Source organism: Salvelinus fontinalis, unplaced genomic scaffold (genome assembly GCF_029448725.1).
Source record: "Salvelinus fontinalis isolate EN_2023a unplaced genomic scaffold, ASM2944872v1 scaffold_0994, whole genome shotgun sequence".
Taxonomy (NCBI): Eukaryota; Metazoa; Chordata; class Actinopteri; order Salmoniformes; family Salmonidae; genus Salvelinus; species Salvelinus fontinalis.
The window spans coordinates 1-20272 of NW_026601203.1; the positions used below are offsets into that span (position 1 = coordinate 1).

At 44.7% G+C, this 20272-nt stretch overlaps 2 protein-coding genes across 5 annotated transcripts; one reads left to right on the forward strand and one right to left on the reverse strand.

The window, feature by feature from the left end:
• Positions 1–683: 683 nt before the first annotated feature.
• LOC129848123 (GTP-binding protein 1-like) lies at positions 684–14597 on the reverse strand. 4 transcript variants are annotated; one of them, XM_055915595.1, is made up of 15 exons: positions 14499–14597; positions 14084–14276; positions 13090–13201; positions 12043–12223; positions 11636–11819; positions 11278–11442; positions 10992–11115; positions 10421–10535; positions 8607–8751; positions 8333–8515; positions 7886–8021; positions 7511–7689; positions 7141–7266; positions 3000–3046; positions 684–2677 (listed from the first exon to the last, which is right to left on the reverse strand). In XM_055915595.1, exons 2-15 carry the CDS (start codon positions 14264–14266, stop codon positions 2617–2619), a joined length of 1941 nt encoding a protein of 646 aa, XP_055771570.1. In that variant the 5' UTR covers positions 14267–14276; positions 14499–14597; the 3' UTR covers positions 684–2616. The 4 variants fall into 4 exon arrangements, with proteins under 4 accessions (XP_055771570.1, XP_055771567.1, XP_055771568.1 ...); XM_055915592.1 differs by having other exon boundaries at positions 3000–3050; XM_055915593.1 differs by having other exon boundaries at positions 3000–3050; positions 14445–14547.
• Positions 14598–15442: 845 nt separating this feature from the next.
• LOC129848126 (galectin-2-like) lies at positions 15443–20018 on the forward strand. Its single transcript, XM_055915600.1, has 4 exons — positions 15443–15546; positions 18062–18141; positions 18684–18843; positions 19656–20018. Exons 1-4 carry the CDS (start codon positions 15544–15546, stop codon positions 19800–19802), a joined length of 390 nt encoding a protein of 129 aa, XP_055771575.1. The 5' UTR covers positions 15443–15543; the 3' UTR covers positions 19803–20018.
• The last annotated feature ends 254 nt before the right edge of the window (positions 20019–20272 follow it).

Consider the following 20272-nt stretch of genomic DNA (forward strand, 5'->3'; position numbering starts at 1 on the left):
CCACTACCCGGACAAGGCCTCAGCATAGACCACTATCCGGACAAGGCCTCAGCATAGACCACTACCCGGACAAGGCCTCAGCATAGACCACTACCCGGACAAGGCCTCAGCATAGACCACTACCCGGATAAGGCCTCAGCATAGACCACTACCCGGATAAGGCCTCAGCATAGACCACTACCCGAATAAGGCCTCAGCATAGACCACTACCCGGATAAGGCCTCAGCATAGACCACTACCCGGATAAGGCCTCAGCATAGACCACTACCCGGATAAGGCCTCAGCATAGACCACTACCCGGATAAGGCCTCAGCATAGACCACTACCCGGATAAGGCCTCAGCATAGACCACTACCCGGATAAGGCCTCAGCATAGACCACTACCCGAATAAGGCCTCAGCATAGACCACTACCCGGATAAGGCCTCAGCATAGACCACTACCCAGATAAGGCCTCAGCATAGACCACTACCCGGATTCATACAGCTTAGAGTGAGAGTGCTGATCTAGGATCTGTTTGAATTTTATAGCACAATCATTAAGATTACATGGTAATGGAGAGACCTGATCCTAGATCAGCACTAGCATCGGCATGTGAAATGGCCCCTGATAGAAGTGCTGGCAGCCAGGTGATACACACTCCCTGGAAGGTGCAGTATTGACAAAATATGACCACACAACATGTTGATACTCTGAAAGAGCTTTATTTAAAAGGATTTACAACAAACTGGCACCACTGTGTTTTAAGTTAAACAGCTTTCTTTTTCTTTCAGCGCAACATTCCATTTTGTACATAAGATGCAGCCACAAAAATATGTTGCTCAGTCCATTCAAAAATAAAAATAAATGTATACACTAATATTAGCTAAAAAAAAACATTTTTAAGGTTGTTGAATGTACTGAGATAAACATCCATCATAAAAGCAGAGAAGAAATAAAATTAGGTTACCTTTAGACCTGATCTAAGGTCAGTTGTTCCCTCCTCTAATACATCAGGACATACATATGTGGCTGGATAAACTGATCGTAGATCTGTACTAAAGTATAACTTCTACCTGGTGGTAACAACCAATTCAAGCCTTCCACCACTGAAACCTGTCCCAATACAAACCCAAAATAAAAATGCTCACATCACCTGATAAAAACATTTCAAAGCTTAGAATTTTTTTTATTTGAATCATATCAAGTATGGAAATGGATTAACCTAAATCTTCAATCCCAAAAACCCTAGTTCCACCAACAACTCGTATAGGTGTGCATGACTAGAAACTGAATAAAACAACAAATCTTAAAACTACTATTCCGCCTGCGTTTTTGGGCTCAAACAATGTCCTTGAGAGGGTATTGAGGATAACATGGAAAACTTCTAAATCCTCCTGAAATACTTTTAAGCCGTATTAGCCTTCTTGGATTTTCCAAACCCTTTCATCTATGAAAGCCAGATAAATAATCCAACACAGAACACGCTACAAGGGTAGCTGAGCAACGATTCCAAAATCTATTGAAATTAATTACAGAACAGATATGCTGGCTGTCTTTCAGTACGCGTCAACATTCCTGACTGCATAAGATGAACAGAACTTTGAACGAACTTTGCACCATTTGAACAATGTAGCTCACTTAATTTCTCCAAGACCAAAATCCACAGCTTTCATAGTTTCTACTCAATGCTTTTTTTGGGCAGACATAAAAAGGGCACACATATCTAAAATGATTGGTTCTGTATACCAGGTTTTCCAAGGCCCAAATTAGTTGTTTTTCCTATTAAAATAGAGCCAGGGCAAAAATAGAACAAAACATGACCTAGAGTGAGTCCTGATCCAAATGTTTGAGAACCACTGTTTTATGTATAGTCAGATGGCAGTGTATGAGCCTAGTGGACATTGTCCTTGGGGTTGGTTAGGTAGGGCTATCCCGTGTCTGAACTACACCTATCCTGTTCTATTAGATTGAGTGGAAACCTTGTGGAGTACACTATTCCTTTCCTGTATAAATAAATCTAAACCTTATGACTCCTATGCCAGGTCCGTTCTGTTAGACTTCATCTAAACCCTGAACTACACCATTTATTTCCCGTTAGATTGAATGTTGAGTCAGTTATTATTAGACTGTATGACGACCCCTTAAGACAACAGTTAGGTCTCTGTACCTGAACACCATTTCTTCCCTGCCTACATAATGAATCTGGAATAAATCTAAACTTTGTTTCTATTACTACACCGTGTCTGTTATATTGAATAAACTGTTTCTTTCTGCTATATTCCAGGAGCCAGTTCAGTCGTTAGTTGCCATAGTGACATTTAACGGTGTTCTATAACTACTCTGTAATGGTGATCTAGCTAGGATGTACATGTTAAGCTGTATCATTTAGGATTAATGCATGTTTCACTTCTCGTCCTCCTTTTCTTTGCTACATTCATTCCTTCTCCGCCAATTGGAATAAGAATGATTACAAAACGGGATGTAGAGGAGGGGATAGAGAGAGAAGATAGGATGCAGGATGCAGAAGAGAGTATAGAGAGAGGAAGGAGAGGAGATGGTGGGGGGGGTTAGGCAGTGGTGCCCACTCCTGCTGCAGCTGGTGTGTGTTGTTGTGATGTTGGTGATGCTGTGCTGTTCAGGGCTTTTCCTCGGTGTCTCTGACCACCTCTCCTCCTGCCTCCACCTCCTGACTTGGGCTGGAGGAGAACAGTCACAACAGAACAAGTGTTATTAAATGTTAAGCCACACAATTTACGACCACCTCTAACTTTAAAAAATAATTGAGAAGACAAATTCTCATTGAAAATTCTATTTCTTGTTTTTTATTACACAGCATTAGTTCAGGCCTAAATGTCATTTTAATGTTTTCATTCAAGTAAATAACCTTTTTAGTACTTTTAGAAGTCAAAGTGCAGGCTTGCACAGGAAAACACTCTTTAGTGTTGGGATAAATGGAAGTCATGGCAGTACTTCTTTAAGACAAATGGCACTGGTGTTTCCTTCCCTCGTTCCGTTTACCTGATTCTCTTTGTTTCCGTCTTTACATAGCGTCTCCTCCTCCCCCACTGTCTGACGCAGACAGCCAACAAGACAGACGAGGGAGAGAGAGGAGAACGAAAGTGTGACGGGTGGGGGAAGTGTTGAGGGGACGGTGAGACAAGTTTAATGGACAGAGGTCAGGAAAGATGAAAGGAACGAGTGATGGGTTCGACGATAATGGAGGAGAGGAGTGAACGAAAGTGGGATGAGGAAAAGAGATGTAAGTGGAATGAAAATTGAGAGCGGAAGAGAGGGATATTGGCAGACGCGTGTGAGGGTCAAGGAAAGGGAGGACATTTTGAAAAGAGGGATTGTGAAAGACAGGGTGATGAACAATCATAAAAGCGCAGGATAAAGAAAGAGTGAAACGAGATGGAGGGGCATCGGAAGAGAGATTAGCATATTGGAAAAGAGAAGAAAGCTGCTGGTACGACACACACATGCCAACCCTGTCCAACTTTCACAGTACCATACACGCGCACGCGCCATATTTTACAGTACCATACGCGCGCGCCAAATTTCTGACCCACTGGAATTGTGATATAATTAATTGTAAGTGAAATAATCTGTCTGTAAACAATTGTTGGAAAAATTACTTGTGTCATGCACAAAGTAGATGTCCTAACCGACTTGCCAAAGCTATACTTAGTCAACAAGGAATTTGTGGAGTGGTTGAAAAACAAGATAATGACGCCAACCTAAGTGTATGTAAACTTCTGACTTCAACTGTACGTCCAATGATGTATTAATCTCCATGTCCGTGGACACAAATTCCGTACATGTCTGTGTGGTGCAACTCGAGAATCGGGATGTTAGATTCACTCAGTGGATGTACACTGCTCAAAAAAATAAAGGGAAATCTTAAACAACACAATGTAACTCCAAGTCAATCACACTTCTGTTAAATCAAACTGTCCACTTAGGAAGCAACACTGATTGACAATAAATTTCACATGCTGTTGTGCAAATGGAAGACAAAATGTGGAAATTATAGGCAATTAGTAAGACACCCCCAAAAAAGGAATGGTTCTGCAGGTGGTGACCACACACCACTTCTCAGTTCCTATGCTTCCTGGCTGATGTTTTGGTCACTTTTGAATGCTGGCGGTGCTCTCACTCTAGTGGTAGCATGAGATCGAGTCTACAACCCACACAAGTGGCTCAGGTAGTGCAGTTCATCCAGGATGGCACATCAATGCGAGCTGTGGCAAGAAGGTTTGCTGTGTCTGTCAGCGTAGTGTCCAGAGCATGGAGGAGCTAACAGGAGACAGGCCAGTACATTAGGAGACGTGGAGGAGGCCGTAGGAGGGCAACAACCCAGCAGCAGGAGCGCTACCTCCGCCTTTGTGCAAGGAGGTGCACTGCCAGAGCCATGTAAAATGACCTCCAGCAGGCCACAAATGTGCATGTGTCTGCTCAAACGGGCAGAAACTGACTCCATGAGGGTGGTATGAGGGCCCGACGTCCACAGGTGGGGGTTGTGCTTACAGCCCAACACCGTGCAGGACGTTTGGCATTTGCCAGAGAACACCAAGATTGGCAAATTCGCCACTGGCGCCCTGTGCTCTTCACAGATGAAAGCAGGTTCACACTGAGCACATGAGCACATGTGACAGAGTCTGGAGACGCCGTGGAGAACGTTCTGCTGCCTGCAACATCCTCCAGCATGACCCGTTTGGCGGTGGGTCAGTCATGGTGTGGGGTGGCATTTCTTTGTGGGGCCGCACAGCCCTCCATGTGCTCTCCAGAGGTAGCCTGACTGCCATTAGGTACCGAGATGAGATCCTCAGACCCCTTTTGAGACCATATGCTGACACATGCACATTTGTGGCCTGCTGGAGGTCATTTTGCAGGGCTCTGGCAGTGCACCTCCTTGCACAAAGGCGGAGGTAGCGGTCCTGCTGCTGGGTTGTTGTCCTCCTACGGCCTCCTCCACATCTCCTGATGTACTGGCCTGTCTCCTGGTAGCACCTCCATGCTCTGGACACTACGCTGACAGACACAGCAAACCTTCTTGCCACAGCTCGCATTGATGTGCCATCCTGGATGAACTGCACTACCTGAGCCACTTGTGTGGGTTGTAGACTCCGTTTCATTCTACCACTAGAGTGAAAGCACCGCCAGCATTCAAAAGTGACCAAAACATCAGCCAGGAAGCATAGGAACTGAGAAGTGGTGTGTGGTCACCACCTGCTGAACCATTCCTTTTTTGGGGGTGTCTTACTAATTGCCTATAATTTCCACATTTTGTCTATTCCATTTGCACAACAGCATGTGAAATTCATTGTCAATCAGTGTTGCTTCCTAAGTGGACAGTTTGATTTCACAGAAGTGTGATTGACTTGGAGTTACATTGTGTTGTTTAAGTGTTCCCTTTTTTTTGTTTGAGCAGTGTATTTTTTTATTTAAAAGAATAATAATCATTAAAATAAATAAAATAGACCCCATTCATTTCTGCGTACTATTAACTCGGATCTTGAACATGGACAGAGAATTGCATAGCAGGTATGCAAAATGCTGTATGTTGGCAGGTCTGTACACACACCATTCAGTCACTCAACACTAAAGACATGAAAGCATACAATGCAGCAGGGCAGAGAGTTTAACTTTCCTCCTGCTCTTCTAGTCATTATTTGACCTCTTACTCCAGGATGTTCTCTAAACCCTCCCTTAGAAATATTTTGTGTAGAACAGATGATTGTCTGGCATGTAGAATTGGGAATCATGTCAGCTCTACTCATTACATCTCTGTCCAAGACCCTCCCTCTACCTAATCCCCTCCAGGTGTTCGTTCTCAGACTCTGCCTCCTGTAGCTCAGCAGTAGCTGTCCTGTGTTGTGGCTGTACCCAAGTGTTCTAAGCCCCTCCCTCCTCCAGATGTTTGTTCTAAGCCCCTCCCTCCTCCAGATGTTTGTTCTAAGCCCCTCCCTCCTCCAGATGTTTGTTCTAAGCCCCTCCCTCCTCCAGATGTTTGTTCTAAGCCCCTCCCTCCTCCAGATGTTTGTTCTAAGCCCCTCCCTCCTCCAGATGTTTGTTCTAAGCCCCTCCCTCCTCCAGATGTTTGTTCTAAGCCCCTCCCTCCTCCAGATGTTTGTTCTAAGCCCCTCCCTCCTCCAGATATTTGTTCTAAGCCCCTCCCTCCTCCAGATATTTGTTCTAAGCCCCTCCCTCCTCCAGATATTTGTTCTAAGCCCCTCCCTCCTCCAGATATTTGTTCTAAGCCCCTCCCTCCTCCAGATATTTGTTCTAAGCCCCTCCCTCCTCCAGATATTTGTTCTAAGCCCCTCCCTCCTCCAGATGTTTGTTCTAAGCCCCTCCCTCCTCCAGATGTTTGTTCTAAGCCCCTCCCTCCTCCAGATGTTTGTTCTAAGCCCCTCCCTCCTCCAGATGTTTGTTCTAAGCCCCTCCCTCCTCCAGATGTTTGTTCTAAGCCCCTCCCTCCTCCAGATGTTTGTTCTAAGCCCCTCCCTCCTCCAGATGTTTGTTCTAAGCCCCTCCCTCCTCCAGATGTTTGTTCTAAGCCCCTCCCTCCTCCAGATGTTTGTTCTAAGCCCCTCCCTCCTCCAGATGTTCGTTCTCAGCCTCTGCCTCCCGGTAGCTCAGCAGTAGCTGTCCTGTGTTGTGGCTGTACCCAAGTGTTCTAATCCCCTCCATGTCTAATGCTGCGTTCATAACCAAGTGGTAAGGTGTTAATTACCAGTTGTGAAGTCGTAAATACCAGTTGGATGCATTCACGTGCTTTGAAATCGTTGAGAAAAGCTGATTGGCTAACGGCCAACAAGCTGCATCAACCATAATCTTGCTTGTAAACCAAGTCGTATTAAAAAAACATTGATAGATACATTTTTTATAAATAAAGTTTTGTTGTTGCATTTAACTGCCAAAAATGCTGTTAGATGTAATTACCTACGTAGGTGACATCAGAGGTCAGCATGTGGGAGATGTCAGAGTTCAGGGATGATAGAGGAGTTTCCCACTAGTAATTACCAGTAGGAGGGGTGTTCAAGTGGATTTTTCCCAGTCGTATGTGGTAAATACCACCTTCCCACTTGGTTATGAACGCAGGGTAGTCCCTTCACCAGTTGTTCAGTCTAAGCCCCTCCCTACCCCGGTAGCTCACCGGTAGCTGTCCTGCGTTGGGGCTGTCGGGCCGCGGTGCAGATCCTGCCTCCTCATTGGCTGACGTGGTGCCCTTCTTAGTGGACTGCATCTTGGCCTGCTGGGCCTTGGTGACTGACTGGAGCAGCTGGAGAGACACGTATAGGTGGAGTGAGTTAGGAGGTAGTCTGGGACCCTTTAGAAAAAGGTAGAAGCCCTTCATAACCCATTATAACACTTGACCACACACACACACACATGGCAACGCTGGTGAAGAGACAGTGAGTTACTGTAACATTGTGAAATGTTTCTCTAAGGGGGTTTAATGCTCCATGACCTTTTATAAATTTATGACCATTCATTACCCTTCACAACAAGTTATAACCCCATACCTTGGTGATGGTGCCCACAGCCTTGGTCCGTCCCTCTCTGAACACCAGTCTCTGGTCTGTGTGGAGGTACTCAGGGGTCTTGATGAATCTGAAGTGGACTGAGGCCTTGTCCCCGGTACGTAGACAGTCTCTGTTCATGGTCAGAATGGTGGCTGTCTGTCTGATGCTGCCACAGTGCACTGAGGGAGAGAAAGTCAGAAAAATAACAATTGACATACCAGTGGCATAGCAACTGTGAACGTGTCGCTTCGTCTCAATTTTGTGTGAGTGTAGGAGAGACAAAGACCTAATATGAATATGGCTGAAACGTTAATGCTAAATTGAGCATCGCCACAAGCAATCATGAACACACCCAAACGTTTGAAAGCCGCTCACCCATAGCCTGGTATCGTGGTGATATGGTGGTGGGGTGGTGCAGGACCAGTATCTCAGCCATAAACTCCCAGGTAGCCTGAGGTGTTAGTCTGGGAGAGATCATCACCATCCCCTTCCTGATGGAGGAACGCTTGATCTGGAGAAGAAAGAGGGAGGGGTGAAAAAGGGGCCGGGGGGGAGAGGAGAGAGAAACATTAGGACAGACATTGTGTCAGAAATGTGCTGATTGAGGATGTTTTTTTCCAATGGGAGTCATCCATTGATGGATTATGGACAGAGAATTTTCTGAAGAAAATAAATTGCCCATCTTTTTACATTTCATATGCAACTTATTCGAAAGTTGCTGACTTGGGCTGAAATTTTGACACACAAAAACAGAATTTACGAATGCATGTATGATTTCATCTGTGTGGTTGTAGCCTTAGAATCAGATGCATAAACACACACCTTTTTGAGTGCAAAGGAGGCGGTCTGTCCCCCCCGGACCTCTTTGACAGGCATCCTCTTGCGGTGGATAGATTTGACAGCGATAGAGAGGAAACTGCCCAGGGGGTCTGGGCCGAGCAGCAGCGTATCATTCAGTCGTATCAATCCACGTAACGTAGTGCCGGATACTACGGTGCCCACACCCTGAGGAGAGACAGGAGACGTCAATACAACACAGCTTGTTAACTGATTAGTGTGTGTGGTGCTGATGGTTGTGTGTGTGGTGTGTACAAACCGGTACTGAGTAGGTGTCATCGATCTGGAACTCGGCAGGCTCGTCTTCTTTATAGGAGGTTTTAGAAGACAGTAGGTTGAGGAACATCTTCAGAAGATCCATGTTCTCTCCTGTTACATTGGAGACCTGGAAGATTGGACACATCCTAGGGAGAGACACACAGAGAGGGGAGGGAGAAAAGAAAGGAAGAAAGACAGAGGGAAAGAGTGGAGGATTAAGGCGACATACGTTACCCATAAATCAATTCAAATGTTATTGGTCACACACAAAAAATGAGCAGATGTCATTGCGGGTGTAGCGAAATGCTTGTGTTCCTAGCTTCCTCTAAGGTGCAGGGTTGAGTAACCAGGTGGTAGCCAGCTTGTGACAGTGACTAAGTTCAGAGCAGTGCACTGGGTGGAGGCCAGCTAGTAATGGCTATTTAACAGACTGATGGTCTTGAGATAAAGACTGAAAAACAGCTTCTCGGTCCCAGCTTTGATGCACCTGTACGGACCTCGCCTTCTGGATGGTAGCTGGGTGAATAGGCCGTGGCTCGGATGGTTGATGTCCTTGAAGATCTTTTTGGCCTTCCTGTGACATCGGGGGCTGTAGGTGTCCTGAGAGCAGGCAGTGGTTCCCCAGTGATGCGTTGGGCAGACCGCACCACCCTATGGAGAGCTCTGCGGTTGCGAGCAGTGCAGCTGTGAGGTTCTTAGGGGACAAGCCAAATTTCTTCAGCCTCCTAAGGTTGAAGAGGCGCTGTTGCGCTGCCTTCACCACACTGTCTGTGTGGGTGGACCATTTCAGATTGTCAGTGATGAGTACGCTGAGGAACCGAGGACAGAGAGCAGGGAGAGCTTTTCACCTTCTCCACTGCGTTCCTGTTGATGTGGATGGGAGGTGTGCTCCCCGTCTCCTGAAGACCACGATCAGCTCCTTTGTTTTGTTGAGGTGATTTCCCTAGCACCACTCCACCAGGGCCCTCACCTCCTCCTCATGAAACACACACCTCCGCCTTTCTTCTTCCAGGAGAGTTCCTTATTCCCGTCTGCGTGATGTGCTGAGAACCCAGCTGGCTGTATGGACAGGGACAGTATATCTGGAGAGCCATGATTCTGTGAAACAGAGTATGTTACCGTCCCTGAGCTCATCTACTTTATTGTCCAGGGACTGAACATTAGCGGGTAATATACAGTCCCTGAGCTCATCTACTTTATTGTCCAGGGACTGAACATTAGCGAGTAATATACAGTCCCTGAGCTCATCTACTTTATTGTCCAGGGACTGAACATTAGCGAGTAATATACAGTCCCTGAGCTCATCTACTTTATTGTCCAGGGACTGAACATTAGCGAGTAATATACAGTCCCTGAGCTCATCTACTTTATTGTCCAGGGACTGAACATTAGCGAGTAATATACTCTGAATCGGTGGATGGTGTGCACGCCTCCCGAGTCGGAATATAGAAGTCCACTCCAAACACCTCTTCTGCCCGGTGGTGTTTTGGAGCAGCCTCTGGGATGCCTTGGGGGTTGCAAACAAAGGATGCAATTCAGAAAAGTCTTATTTATGTGTGTGTCGCTGGTGAGTTACCGCCGCTCTGATATCCAAAAGTTTTCCGGCTGTATGTAATAACACAAAAAATGTTCTGGGCCAATAATGTAAGAAATAAAACACACACACCAACAAAAATACTGCAAATTTGCTTAGGAGCTAGAAGCAGAGCTACCATGCCTGTCGGCGCCATCTTACACAGGTGGCAAACTGTTCAGATGAAATGAGAAAAAGGACCAAAACCACCACAAGGAAGCTGTTAATTCACTGGTATTTACCTCTCTGAGCTGAAGTTGGATGCAGTGACGATAACGTCATCTTTGTTTTGAACCAGTACAGGGATCTTTCTACATCCTGGGGACTTCAGTAACCTCTGTAACAGATGCAGTGTCTCTGGAAAATACACACGCAATTATTAACACACATTGTGTGTGTTCATTTGTTATCTGCTAAATTGTAATTAATTGTAATTATTAATTAATTAATTAATTGTAATTATTCGATTTATTGCCTACCTCATGCCTTTTGCACACATTGTATATAGATTCTCTTTTTTCTACCATGTTATTGACTTGTCTATTGTTTACTCCATGTGTAACTCTGTGTTGTTGTCTGTTCACACTGCTATGCTTTATCTTGGCCAGGTCGCAGTTGCAAATGAGAACTTGTTCTCAACTAGCCTACCTGGTTAAATAAAGGTGAAATAAAATAAATAAAATAAAAAACCAAACAGACTAACGGGGAGGAACTAACTGGATTTTTCCAATGAAAAAAAAAGTGTTACTTTTCACTGTGATCATCATGTTTTAATGATTTGAACTGGTCCATGTTCCACAGTCCATCTCTCACCTGCTAGGATGTTGGCTGGACACATGTCGATCTTGGTGACCACTACAAAGACTGGTACATTCAGGGCTAGAGCCAAACCTAGATGCTCCTTGGTCATCCCTACAATACCTGCATTACTGCCCACCTAGAGAGAGAGAGAGGAAAGGAAAGAGAGAGATAGAGGAAAGGAAGGAGAGAGATGAGCGAGAGAAAGAGGATGAGCAAAGTCACTGACACAGTAAATGTCTGTGGTGATAACTGACCATGTGTGAGCAAAAACACAAAACACACTACCCCCATCTCTCACCATGAGCATACAGAAGTCTGGTAGGTGTCCGGTCATTCCAAACACAGTGGTTTTCAGGTACTTCTCGTGGCCGGCCAGATCTATAAAGGTGATGACCTTAGAGGACCTCTCACAGATCTTTGTCCAGTCCAGACTGCCCCCGTGATTGTCTGGCTTATTCACCACCTAGGAGCAGAGAGAGGTTGGTTTAAATCAGAGTGCTGGACAACACGCTAGGGTCAAAATGTACCAGGCTCTAAGTCAGCTTTGTTTATGTTTTGAATACTGCTGGTCCTGTCACTCTCCATCTCCTACCTATGTCATCCCTAACTTAAATGTCCTTAGTGACTCCTAAGTCAACCCCAAGTCATTATCTTACATGTCCCTCCTGGTCAAAGCCCAGGATGTCGTTCCCAACACTGCTGGTCCTGCCGCTCTCCATCTCGTGTTTGTGTCGGAAGAGTTTCTGCCTGGCGAACCCCCTGCCGTTGTCCAGCTCCCCGTGGGTCAACACCCCCAGCAGGGTGCTCTTACCGGCATCCACGTTACCCACCACCGCCACCCTGTATGGGAAGGGGAGAGTGAAGTTAGAGGACAGAGAGCTGTTATGTGCACCACCAAATGTTGCAGCACACTGATCCTGAAAACAAACCAACTTCTCCCTCTGAGAAGACCTAATAATACATTTGTCAATCTCTCTCTCTCTGCCTCTCTCCCCCCTCCCCGGCATCCCATTCTCCCTCTCTTGACGGATGAGGTAGTCTTGTAATCCCCCGCCCTCCTCACCGCACTTCCAGGAAGTCCTCCTCTCCGACCCGTCGGCGGATGAGGTAGTCTCGTACTTTCCCCCCTGCGTCGCTACGTTCTCTCAGCAGGATCATGTCTGCCTCTATCTGCTCACACAGGGATTGAACTGTGGCCACTGACGCCTCCATGTCCCCCTTGTCCAGACCATAGTCACCTCCGTCTGATTAAGAAATGGGGGGGGGGGGGGGAATAAGCGGGAGAGAGGGAGGGTGGATGTAAGGAGATAGAAAGCCACACACTAACCATACTGCCCAGTACCCTGAGAACACCCATGCGTGTGGCTTTACCCAGACATAAGGCTTTAATTACAGGGTACTTGACTGCATTTCCAGTTTACATCAATTAATGTAGCTATAGTAGTTCCAATAAAGTTTGGGCAAATTATAGGAACAATAGAGTAGAAGCTGAGAAGGTGGAGGCTTGTCGTTTTGCCACCTGACCATTAAGGGTTAAATCAGGATAAACAAGTTAGCTAGTGTATCTCAGACGTAACTGGCTAAGGATGTTACATACACCGATAAACATTTGAATCGGGAACCGATGCTTAAGATACAAGTGCCTCACTCCACGGACAATGTAGCATGCATCAGTCAAGAAAGCCATTAAAACATTTTTTTGCTTATAATACATTCTTTCTACCATCCGAAAATACCTCTTATATTGTGACGACTGATGCACCCTCTCTTTCAGTGTTGAACTGCATGTAAGTCAAACTCTTGAGTCATTGATCTACAAGTAATTTTGCATGCCAAATAACCCCAGGCAATACGAGTAGCCTAGTCAACCTGCACACTGTGCCCAGCTTTGGGGGTTGACACTAGCCTGACTGGTCCCAGATCTGTTTGTGTTTAAACAACTGACAAAAAGCACAACTGATCTGTGATATCAGGTCTGTGTTCTGTAAAGGGGTCACCGTAGATCTGGGTTCTTATTGGAGATGTTTACACATGAGCACCATGGGTTCTGTTGTGTGGTTTAGGTATATGGACCGAAAATAAGGTAGGAAAGTAGGTTGTCCGTTCTCACCTGAGCCCACTCCCACAACATAAATGGTCTCCCCACATCCTTCATCCATCCTCTCTCGGAGTTGCCGTAGTAACGAGTCATACTGTTCTCCTGTGGGGCTGACCAGAGTCAGCTAGGAAAGAGAGAAAATGTATATATTTTTGGGGTTGTTTGATAATTGAAAGAAACTTAGATACATGTGTTTACAATAACGTTTTATTGTAAACTGGACTTGGTGATGCATCTAAATTTACAACGTAAATAAAAAAACGTAACATTACAGTTCATGTCCAGTAGAGGACAGAATAACACTAACAAAACAAAGTAAGAACGGCCAGACAGACAGCATGCAAATATTGAAGCAATTAGAAGCTAGGAAGGAAGCAACTAGAAGCTAGGCCTGAGTCGTTTGTTGATGTTACAATGACGTAGCCTAGCTTCTGGCAAGCCTGACCATGTTGTAAATGTGCACATGCATGGTGAATCATGCAATTATGAACATATTGATATTTAATCCATACTTTCTTATTTGAAATAAATTACATTTGCAAGATAGATCTAGGTTTCAGGCCGGATTAGTGTCAGTTTTGCCCCAACTAACACACCTGACTCCAATAATCAACTAATAGTGGTCTTCAGTTTAGAATGCAATTAGTTTAAATCAGCTGTGTTTGCTAGGGATGGGGGAAAAGTGTGACACCAAATCAGGCCCCGAGGACTGGAGTTGTCCAGGCCTAAATCTGGTCAAATCATCTTTGGTTGTTTCGCCAACTGTAGTGTCTACACAGAGTGGCACATATATACGTGTCATTCATTCACCATTGCATGTTTTGGTGGGTACTGGTCACTCGAAAAGATACGTGTCCGGTCATACTTGAACCAAATGAAATGCTATTATAAAATTGTCACTTTCATAAAAATAGCAACATATTTTTGTTAAAGCTGATGTAAAATTGAAATCCACGAATACATATGCCATGTAGCTAGCTTTAGCTGAGTCGAGAGCAGGGCCTACCTTGCTAGTAAAGTCTAAATGATCCTCGGACTCGCCGTTAACATTCTCTCCGTCTTCGAAGCACTCTCCCCCTGAAAGGTCATCCCCACAGTCCGGTGCGAATATAGAAACTGGTACTACGGATTCCTCTTTCGGTAATGTCCCCGGGCTTAGCCCTGGGTCTATTGCTGCCAACGACGCCATCTCCCCAAACCTTCAGAAAAAAAGTAATTAAATTGCAAACTGCTAGCATAACATAGCTAAGCTAACGTTAGCTCACAAACCAAGCTTGCTACTGACACCAACATATTATGATGCAATGCATGCAACAATTTCGTACAGCAACTGCGTACGGTTTAAATTAGGCTAAAACGTCCCTTACTTAGCAATTCAAGTTGTATTAGTAATGTTATGTAAACATATACATTCATCATACCAGAAGTAGTAGTGCACATACAAGGTTTCCTTAGGTAGCCTATTTGTGTGTGGCCCGCCCCTATATTAAATACAGAAACAGGATTGGCTACAGTACTCAAAGCTCCACCCTCCTACCCTGGGTTCTTGAACGTTGACAGGTGTTCAACACAGAATGGAATTATTTCACAGAAACAGAAAATCAATACATTTTTCTCTTAGAGTTTTGACTCTCTTCCAATGTGTCATATGCACACATAATATAGTGTGTGCACGATCATAGAAACGCCTTGCAGCAAATATTTGAATAACATATTAAAATACTGTACGTAAGTAATGTATGTAGTAACTATATTTACCACTAGATCGCAGTTTCATTGGTCAAAATACAGTGGATGGACACCTACATTGTCTGTACTAGAAAGGATCAAATGAATTACTAAAATGTCCAGTATTGTTGTGTAAGACTCAGAAACACCATACTACAGGCTGAAACGGAGAAGAATGACACGAGAAAGAAATAAAAAAGAAAGGGTAAGAAATCAAATCGATAGAGCCCTCCACCTTGTTGAGAAATATGTCCCAGATGGCACCATTTTCCCTACATAGTGCACTATTTTTGACCAGAGCTCAAATGGCCCTGATAAAAACATGTACACTATATAGGGAATATGGTGCCATTTGGTACATTCTCTGGCAACTCACTCCAAATATATTTTACTTTCTTCCAGTGGAGGCTGCTAAAGGGAGGATGGCTCATGTTATTGGCTGGAATAATGGCTGGAATGGTTTCCATGTGGTTAATACCATTCCATTGACTCCATTCCAGCCATTACTATGAGCTGTCCTCCCCTCAGTAGCCTTCACTGCTTCCTTCTATTGCTTGGTTAGAAATGTAGGCTACTGATATTCTTGGCCCTGATTGGTCACCACTTTTACAACTCAATCTCTTATTGGCTAGTACACAATTCTAAACCCTTCCCTTTCTACAATACCAGACTGTAAAATGAAAACTTTGTCACTTTACAGGCTTTTTCTGCTGAGATTTAATTGAGAAGTTCGCCAAGATGGTATGTATGACTGTAATTCATTCAGAACTATTCTTTCATCAACTGTCTCTGCTTTCAAACTATCTACACACTACAGCATGTCAGATACATTGTTAAAACACCTCCCTATCAAAGGCAAATCAATAGAAGGTAGAGGGACAGTTAGCGGGTAAAGTTTGTGTGCAGCTTCTGAAACTGATGTTTTGCTTTGATACTGTGTTCTCATGATTATTATCATCACAGTACACACAACCTTGGGACAACTGGCATTTAATATGAGTCTGGGATTAAAAGACTTTCATTGCCAATATTATTTATTCTACTACAGTGACAGTCCATACAATCCATATGTGGTTCTTTGTGGTCTTTTGCACTAGTGTTCCTTATCTTGATGTACTTTGAATTATTGTGAGTGGTTAGAGTCTTGTGATTAGTTGGATTCAGGGTTGTAAAAAGTAAGAGGATGACACCTGTATATTCTACAGCCTTTAGATCAGGGCTCTCCAACCCTGTTCCTGGAGAGATACCCTCCTGTAGGATTTCACTCCAACCCTGTTCCTGGAGAGATACCCTCCTGTAGGATTTCACTCCAACCCTGTTCCTGGAGAGATACCATCCTGTAGGTTTTCACTCCAACCCTGTTCCTGGAGAGATACCCTCCTGTAGGATTTCACTCCAAACCTGTTCCTGGAGAGATACCATCCTGTAGGTTTTCACTCCAACCCTGTTCCTGGAGATCTACCCTCCTGTAGGTTTCCCTGTTACCCTGTTCCTGGAGAGCTACCCTCCTGTAGGTTTTCACTCCAACCCTGTTCCTGGAGATCTACCCTCCTGTAGGTTTCCCTGTTACCCTGTTCCTGGAGAGCTACCCTCCTGTAGGTTTTCACTCCAACCCTGTTACTGGAATACTACCCTCCTGTAGGTTTCCACTACATTAGCAGTCTAGAAATATTCTGTGTCACAATATAAATGTGGCTAACTTTGTTGCTTTGAACCACAAGAAATGTACAACGTCAATGGATTCTATCCCCAACGAATTACGGAGGTTTTGAGAATTCACTGGAGACTCCACCTGTTTGATGATTAACGTAATTGATCTGAGATACAGAGACAGGTGGTGCAGTGTTCCAAGGTGCGGTCCAGGTATAGGGTCATGTGATACCAGGGACATTGACCCACTGATACAGAGGACACAATGACTACCATTTATTAGATCCAACCAATGATTGTTTAAAGGGAGGTAATATGTGAACCTCAATAGCATCATTGACGATGCAGTGTCGCGCACACACACACACACACACACACACACACACACACACACACACACACACACACACACACACACACACACACACACACACACACACACACACACACACACACACACACACACACACACACACACACACACACACACACACACACACCACAGATTGTAGTACAGACAGAGGGTGTGGTAGGGTCTTACCTCGTCTTCGAATCACCAGTTTCATCCTCTATTTTTTTAGTCTCAGTGTTGTAAACCATTTATGACTTTACTGTCTCCTTGTGACCACTTCCTGACCATCTCAACGGTCAAACAGCATTCAAACAACGTTTAGTTCCTGTTTCCCTGCTTTTATGACCCTGTGTTCGCTATTTTATGATCCCAGATATGATTGTGCAAACATGGCGTGACAATGACCATAGGAGTCGTCTAGTACAAACAGATCTGGGACACGGATATGGTTTTATTACCCGTGGGTTTTTCACTCACTACCCCAATAAGGTTGATCATTAACACTGAACCAGATAACCTGACCGTAGGTTCTGTTACCGTGGTTCCACGTGCACCACAGACGTGCTGATACTAATCTTTACAGCACAGGTGGCTGGTGGCATCTTAATTGGGGAGGACGGGCTTACAGTAATGACTGGAGCTGAATGAATGGAGTGGTATGGAACTCATCATGGGTTTCCACGTGTTTGATACTTTTCCATTCACTCCATTCCAGCCGTAATGATGAGATGTCCTCCCCTCAGCAGCCTCCTGAGCTGTAAAGTTTATGCGGCAGTACACGCCACAGTTATGGATAACAACGTTTACAAAAACACAAAGGTCATACAAAGTTCATACTGATGTCATTGACACTTAAGGATGATCAACTAAAGGTTCATAGCTCCATCGTCATGTCAGCTCCATCGTCATGTCAGCTCCATCGTCATGTCAGCTCCATCGTCATGTCAACTCCATCGTCATGTCAACTCCATCGTCATGTCAACTCCATCGTCATGTCAACTCCATCGTCATGTCAACTCCATCGTCATGTCAACTGGGCCTAGATGAACATTATCCCTGTTATGGGAACCAAACTCTGCAGACCAATGAGTTTTATTTTCATCACTTCTCATTTACTCTGTCTTTGCTATTTGTACTGTTCATTTGGCAAGGTAACTGTTTTCTATGAGCTCAGTGCAGTAAGACGCTTATTACTGTGTATTTATCCCATTTGTTAACCCCCTAGTTGTCTAATTTCTCCTATCTCCTTCCTAGACGTTCCGTGTGGAGAACATGTCCTTCAAGCAGGGTCAGGAGATGACGTTCACAGGGAAGGCCAAGTCTGGAGCCTCTAAGTAAGATCCTGACACTTCACCTTTCAACCCAAACCCAACACAGTGTTTCCCCTAGCATTAGTCCTAGAGACACTCCTGGTGCCTCACCCACTGCCCACTTCCAAGATTTAGCAGAACCCTGACACTCTTGGTTTCAATTGAATGTTTTGGTGCTTGTAGCTGATTGTACTTTTGGTGTATTTCGCAGCCCACCAACAACACTGCAAACAGTGCACGTACAAGTCACTATTGGTTTCAACTATTGGTTTCAACTATTGGTTTCAACTATTGGTTTCAACTATTGTTTTCGGTGTTTGTAGCCCTGGATGTCACATTGGGGGCCTTTGCAGCCCACAATATACATACAAGAAGGTTGTCACGGTTATTGACATGGTTTCATTTCAATTTGACTAAGCAAAAACAAACCCCGAGCATGGAGAACTTATTGTGTTACATTTTTGGGGCTGAATTATCATATCTCATTTCCTGTTTCATTTTATCTCCCCCCCCCATCTCTCCCTCTCTCTAAATCTCCCCCCTCCTCCATCTCTACCCCCCCATAGTTTCTCCATTAACATCGGCCACGACAGTGACAACTACGCCCTCCACTTCAACCCTCGTTTCAGCCACGGACACATCGTGTGTAACTCTCTGTCTGGAGGAAGCTGGGGAGACGAACTCCAGGAAGGCCACTTCCCCTTCCAGGATGGAGAGCAGTTCAAGGTGTGTGTGTGTGTGTGTGTGTGTGTGTGTGTGTGTGTGTGTGTGTGTGTGTGTGTGTGTGTGTGTGTGTGTGTGTGTGTGTGTGTGTGTGTGTGTGTGTGTGTGTGTGTGTGTGTGTGTGTGTGTGTGTGTGTGTGTGTGTGTGTGTGTGTGTGTGTGTGAGATATAAGGTAATAATCACCAGTTTAACATTTGGTCATATGTCAGTTTGGTCACACAGTCTGTTGACTCAAACTGCAAAATATAATATGTAACAGTTATGGAGTCCACAGTTAGTCTACACCAGCGATTATAACTGCATCTATTGTAAAAGTAAATCTGATAGAGGAGATACAAGTTTTATAGTTTAGTAATCTCAATGGCTCATAGATTTGACTCACTAGGAAGCCAGTGTAAGCCCGCCAACTGTTGAATTGAATCATTACAAATAAGTCATTAACCAGGAGCCATTCAAATAAAGTCTACAGAAATGAAGCAGTAGATCATTATAAGGATTCCAGCCTCCCATGTGCCTGACTGCTACAGACTGCAGACTACAAGACACATGGCTGGTAAATGAGATTCTAAACATCTCTCTCCCTCTCCCTCTCCCTCTCTACCTCTACCTCTCCCTCTCTCTCTCTACCTCTCTCTCTCTCTCTCTCTCTCTCTCTCTCTCTGTCTCTCTCTCTTTCTCTCTCTCTCTCGCTCTCTCTCTCTCTCTCTCTCTCTCTCTACCTCTCTACCTCTCTATCTCTCTATCTCTCTTCCTCTCTCCCCCTCTCTGTCCCTCTGTCTCTCTCTCTCTCTCTCTCTCTCATCCCTCCGTCCAGCTCATCCTCAACTTCACCAATGAGCAGTTCTACATCAAGCTGCCAGACGGTCACATGATGGACTTCCCCAATCGCCTTGGCGACTGCAAGTACAACCACATCATGGTTGACGGAGATGTCAAGGTCATCAGCTTCAAGGTCAAATAGAGGTTGACCTTTAACCTCTGACAGTTGTCTAAATCCTTTGAAACAATACCTGTGAATTTATTTATACCAACTCAGAGCTCTTATTGTGTACGTTGTGTAGTGAGAGGAAAGCCCACTAGGTGGCGCCACTGCCAAACACACTTCTACCTGAAACGTGGAGAGACCATTCCAGATGTGTTAATAAAACTGCTGTGAAAGCAAACAATGTTTTTAATATCTTTTTGTGGCCTTTGTATCATCTTTGAATGCTTTTGAATGCTTTATTTCCTTACTCACTAGTGTTGGAGATAGAAACACAAGCATTCCGATGCACAATAAACTTAGATTTGATTTAGTGTATTCTCTTTTTCTCTTCCCCCCCCCTCGCTCTCTCACCCCCCCCCCCCCATACTCGTATAGGGGTCAGTCATGACATCATCAGAGCGAGACACATGACTGTTTATTAGACTGTAGCCTGGGTGTTAATCCTC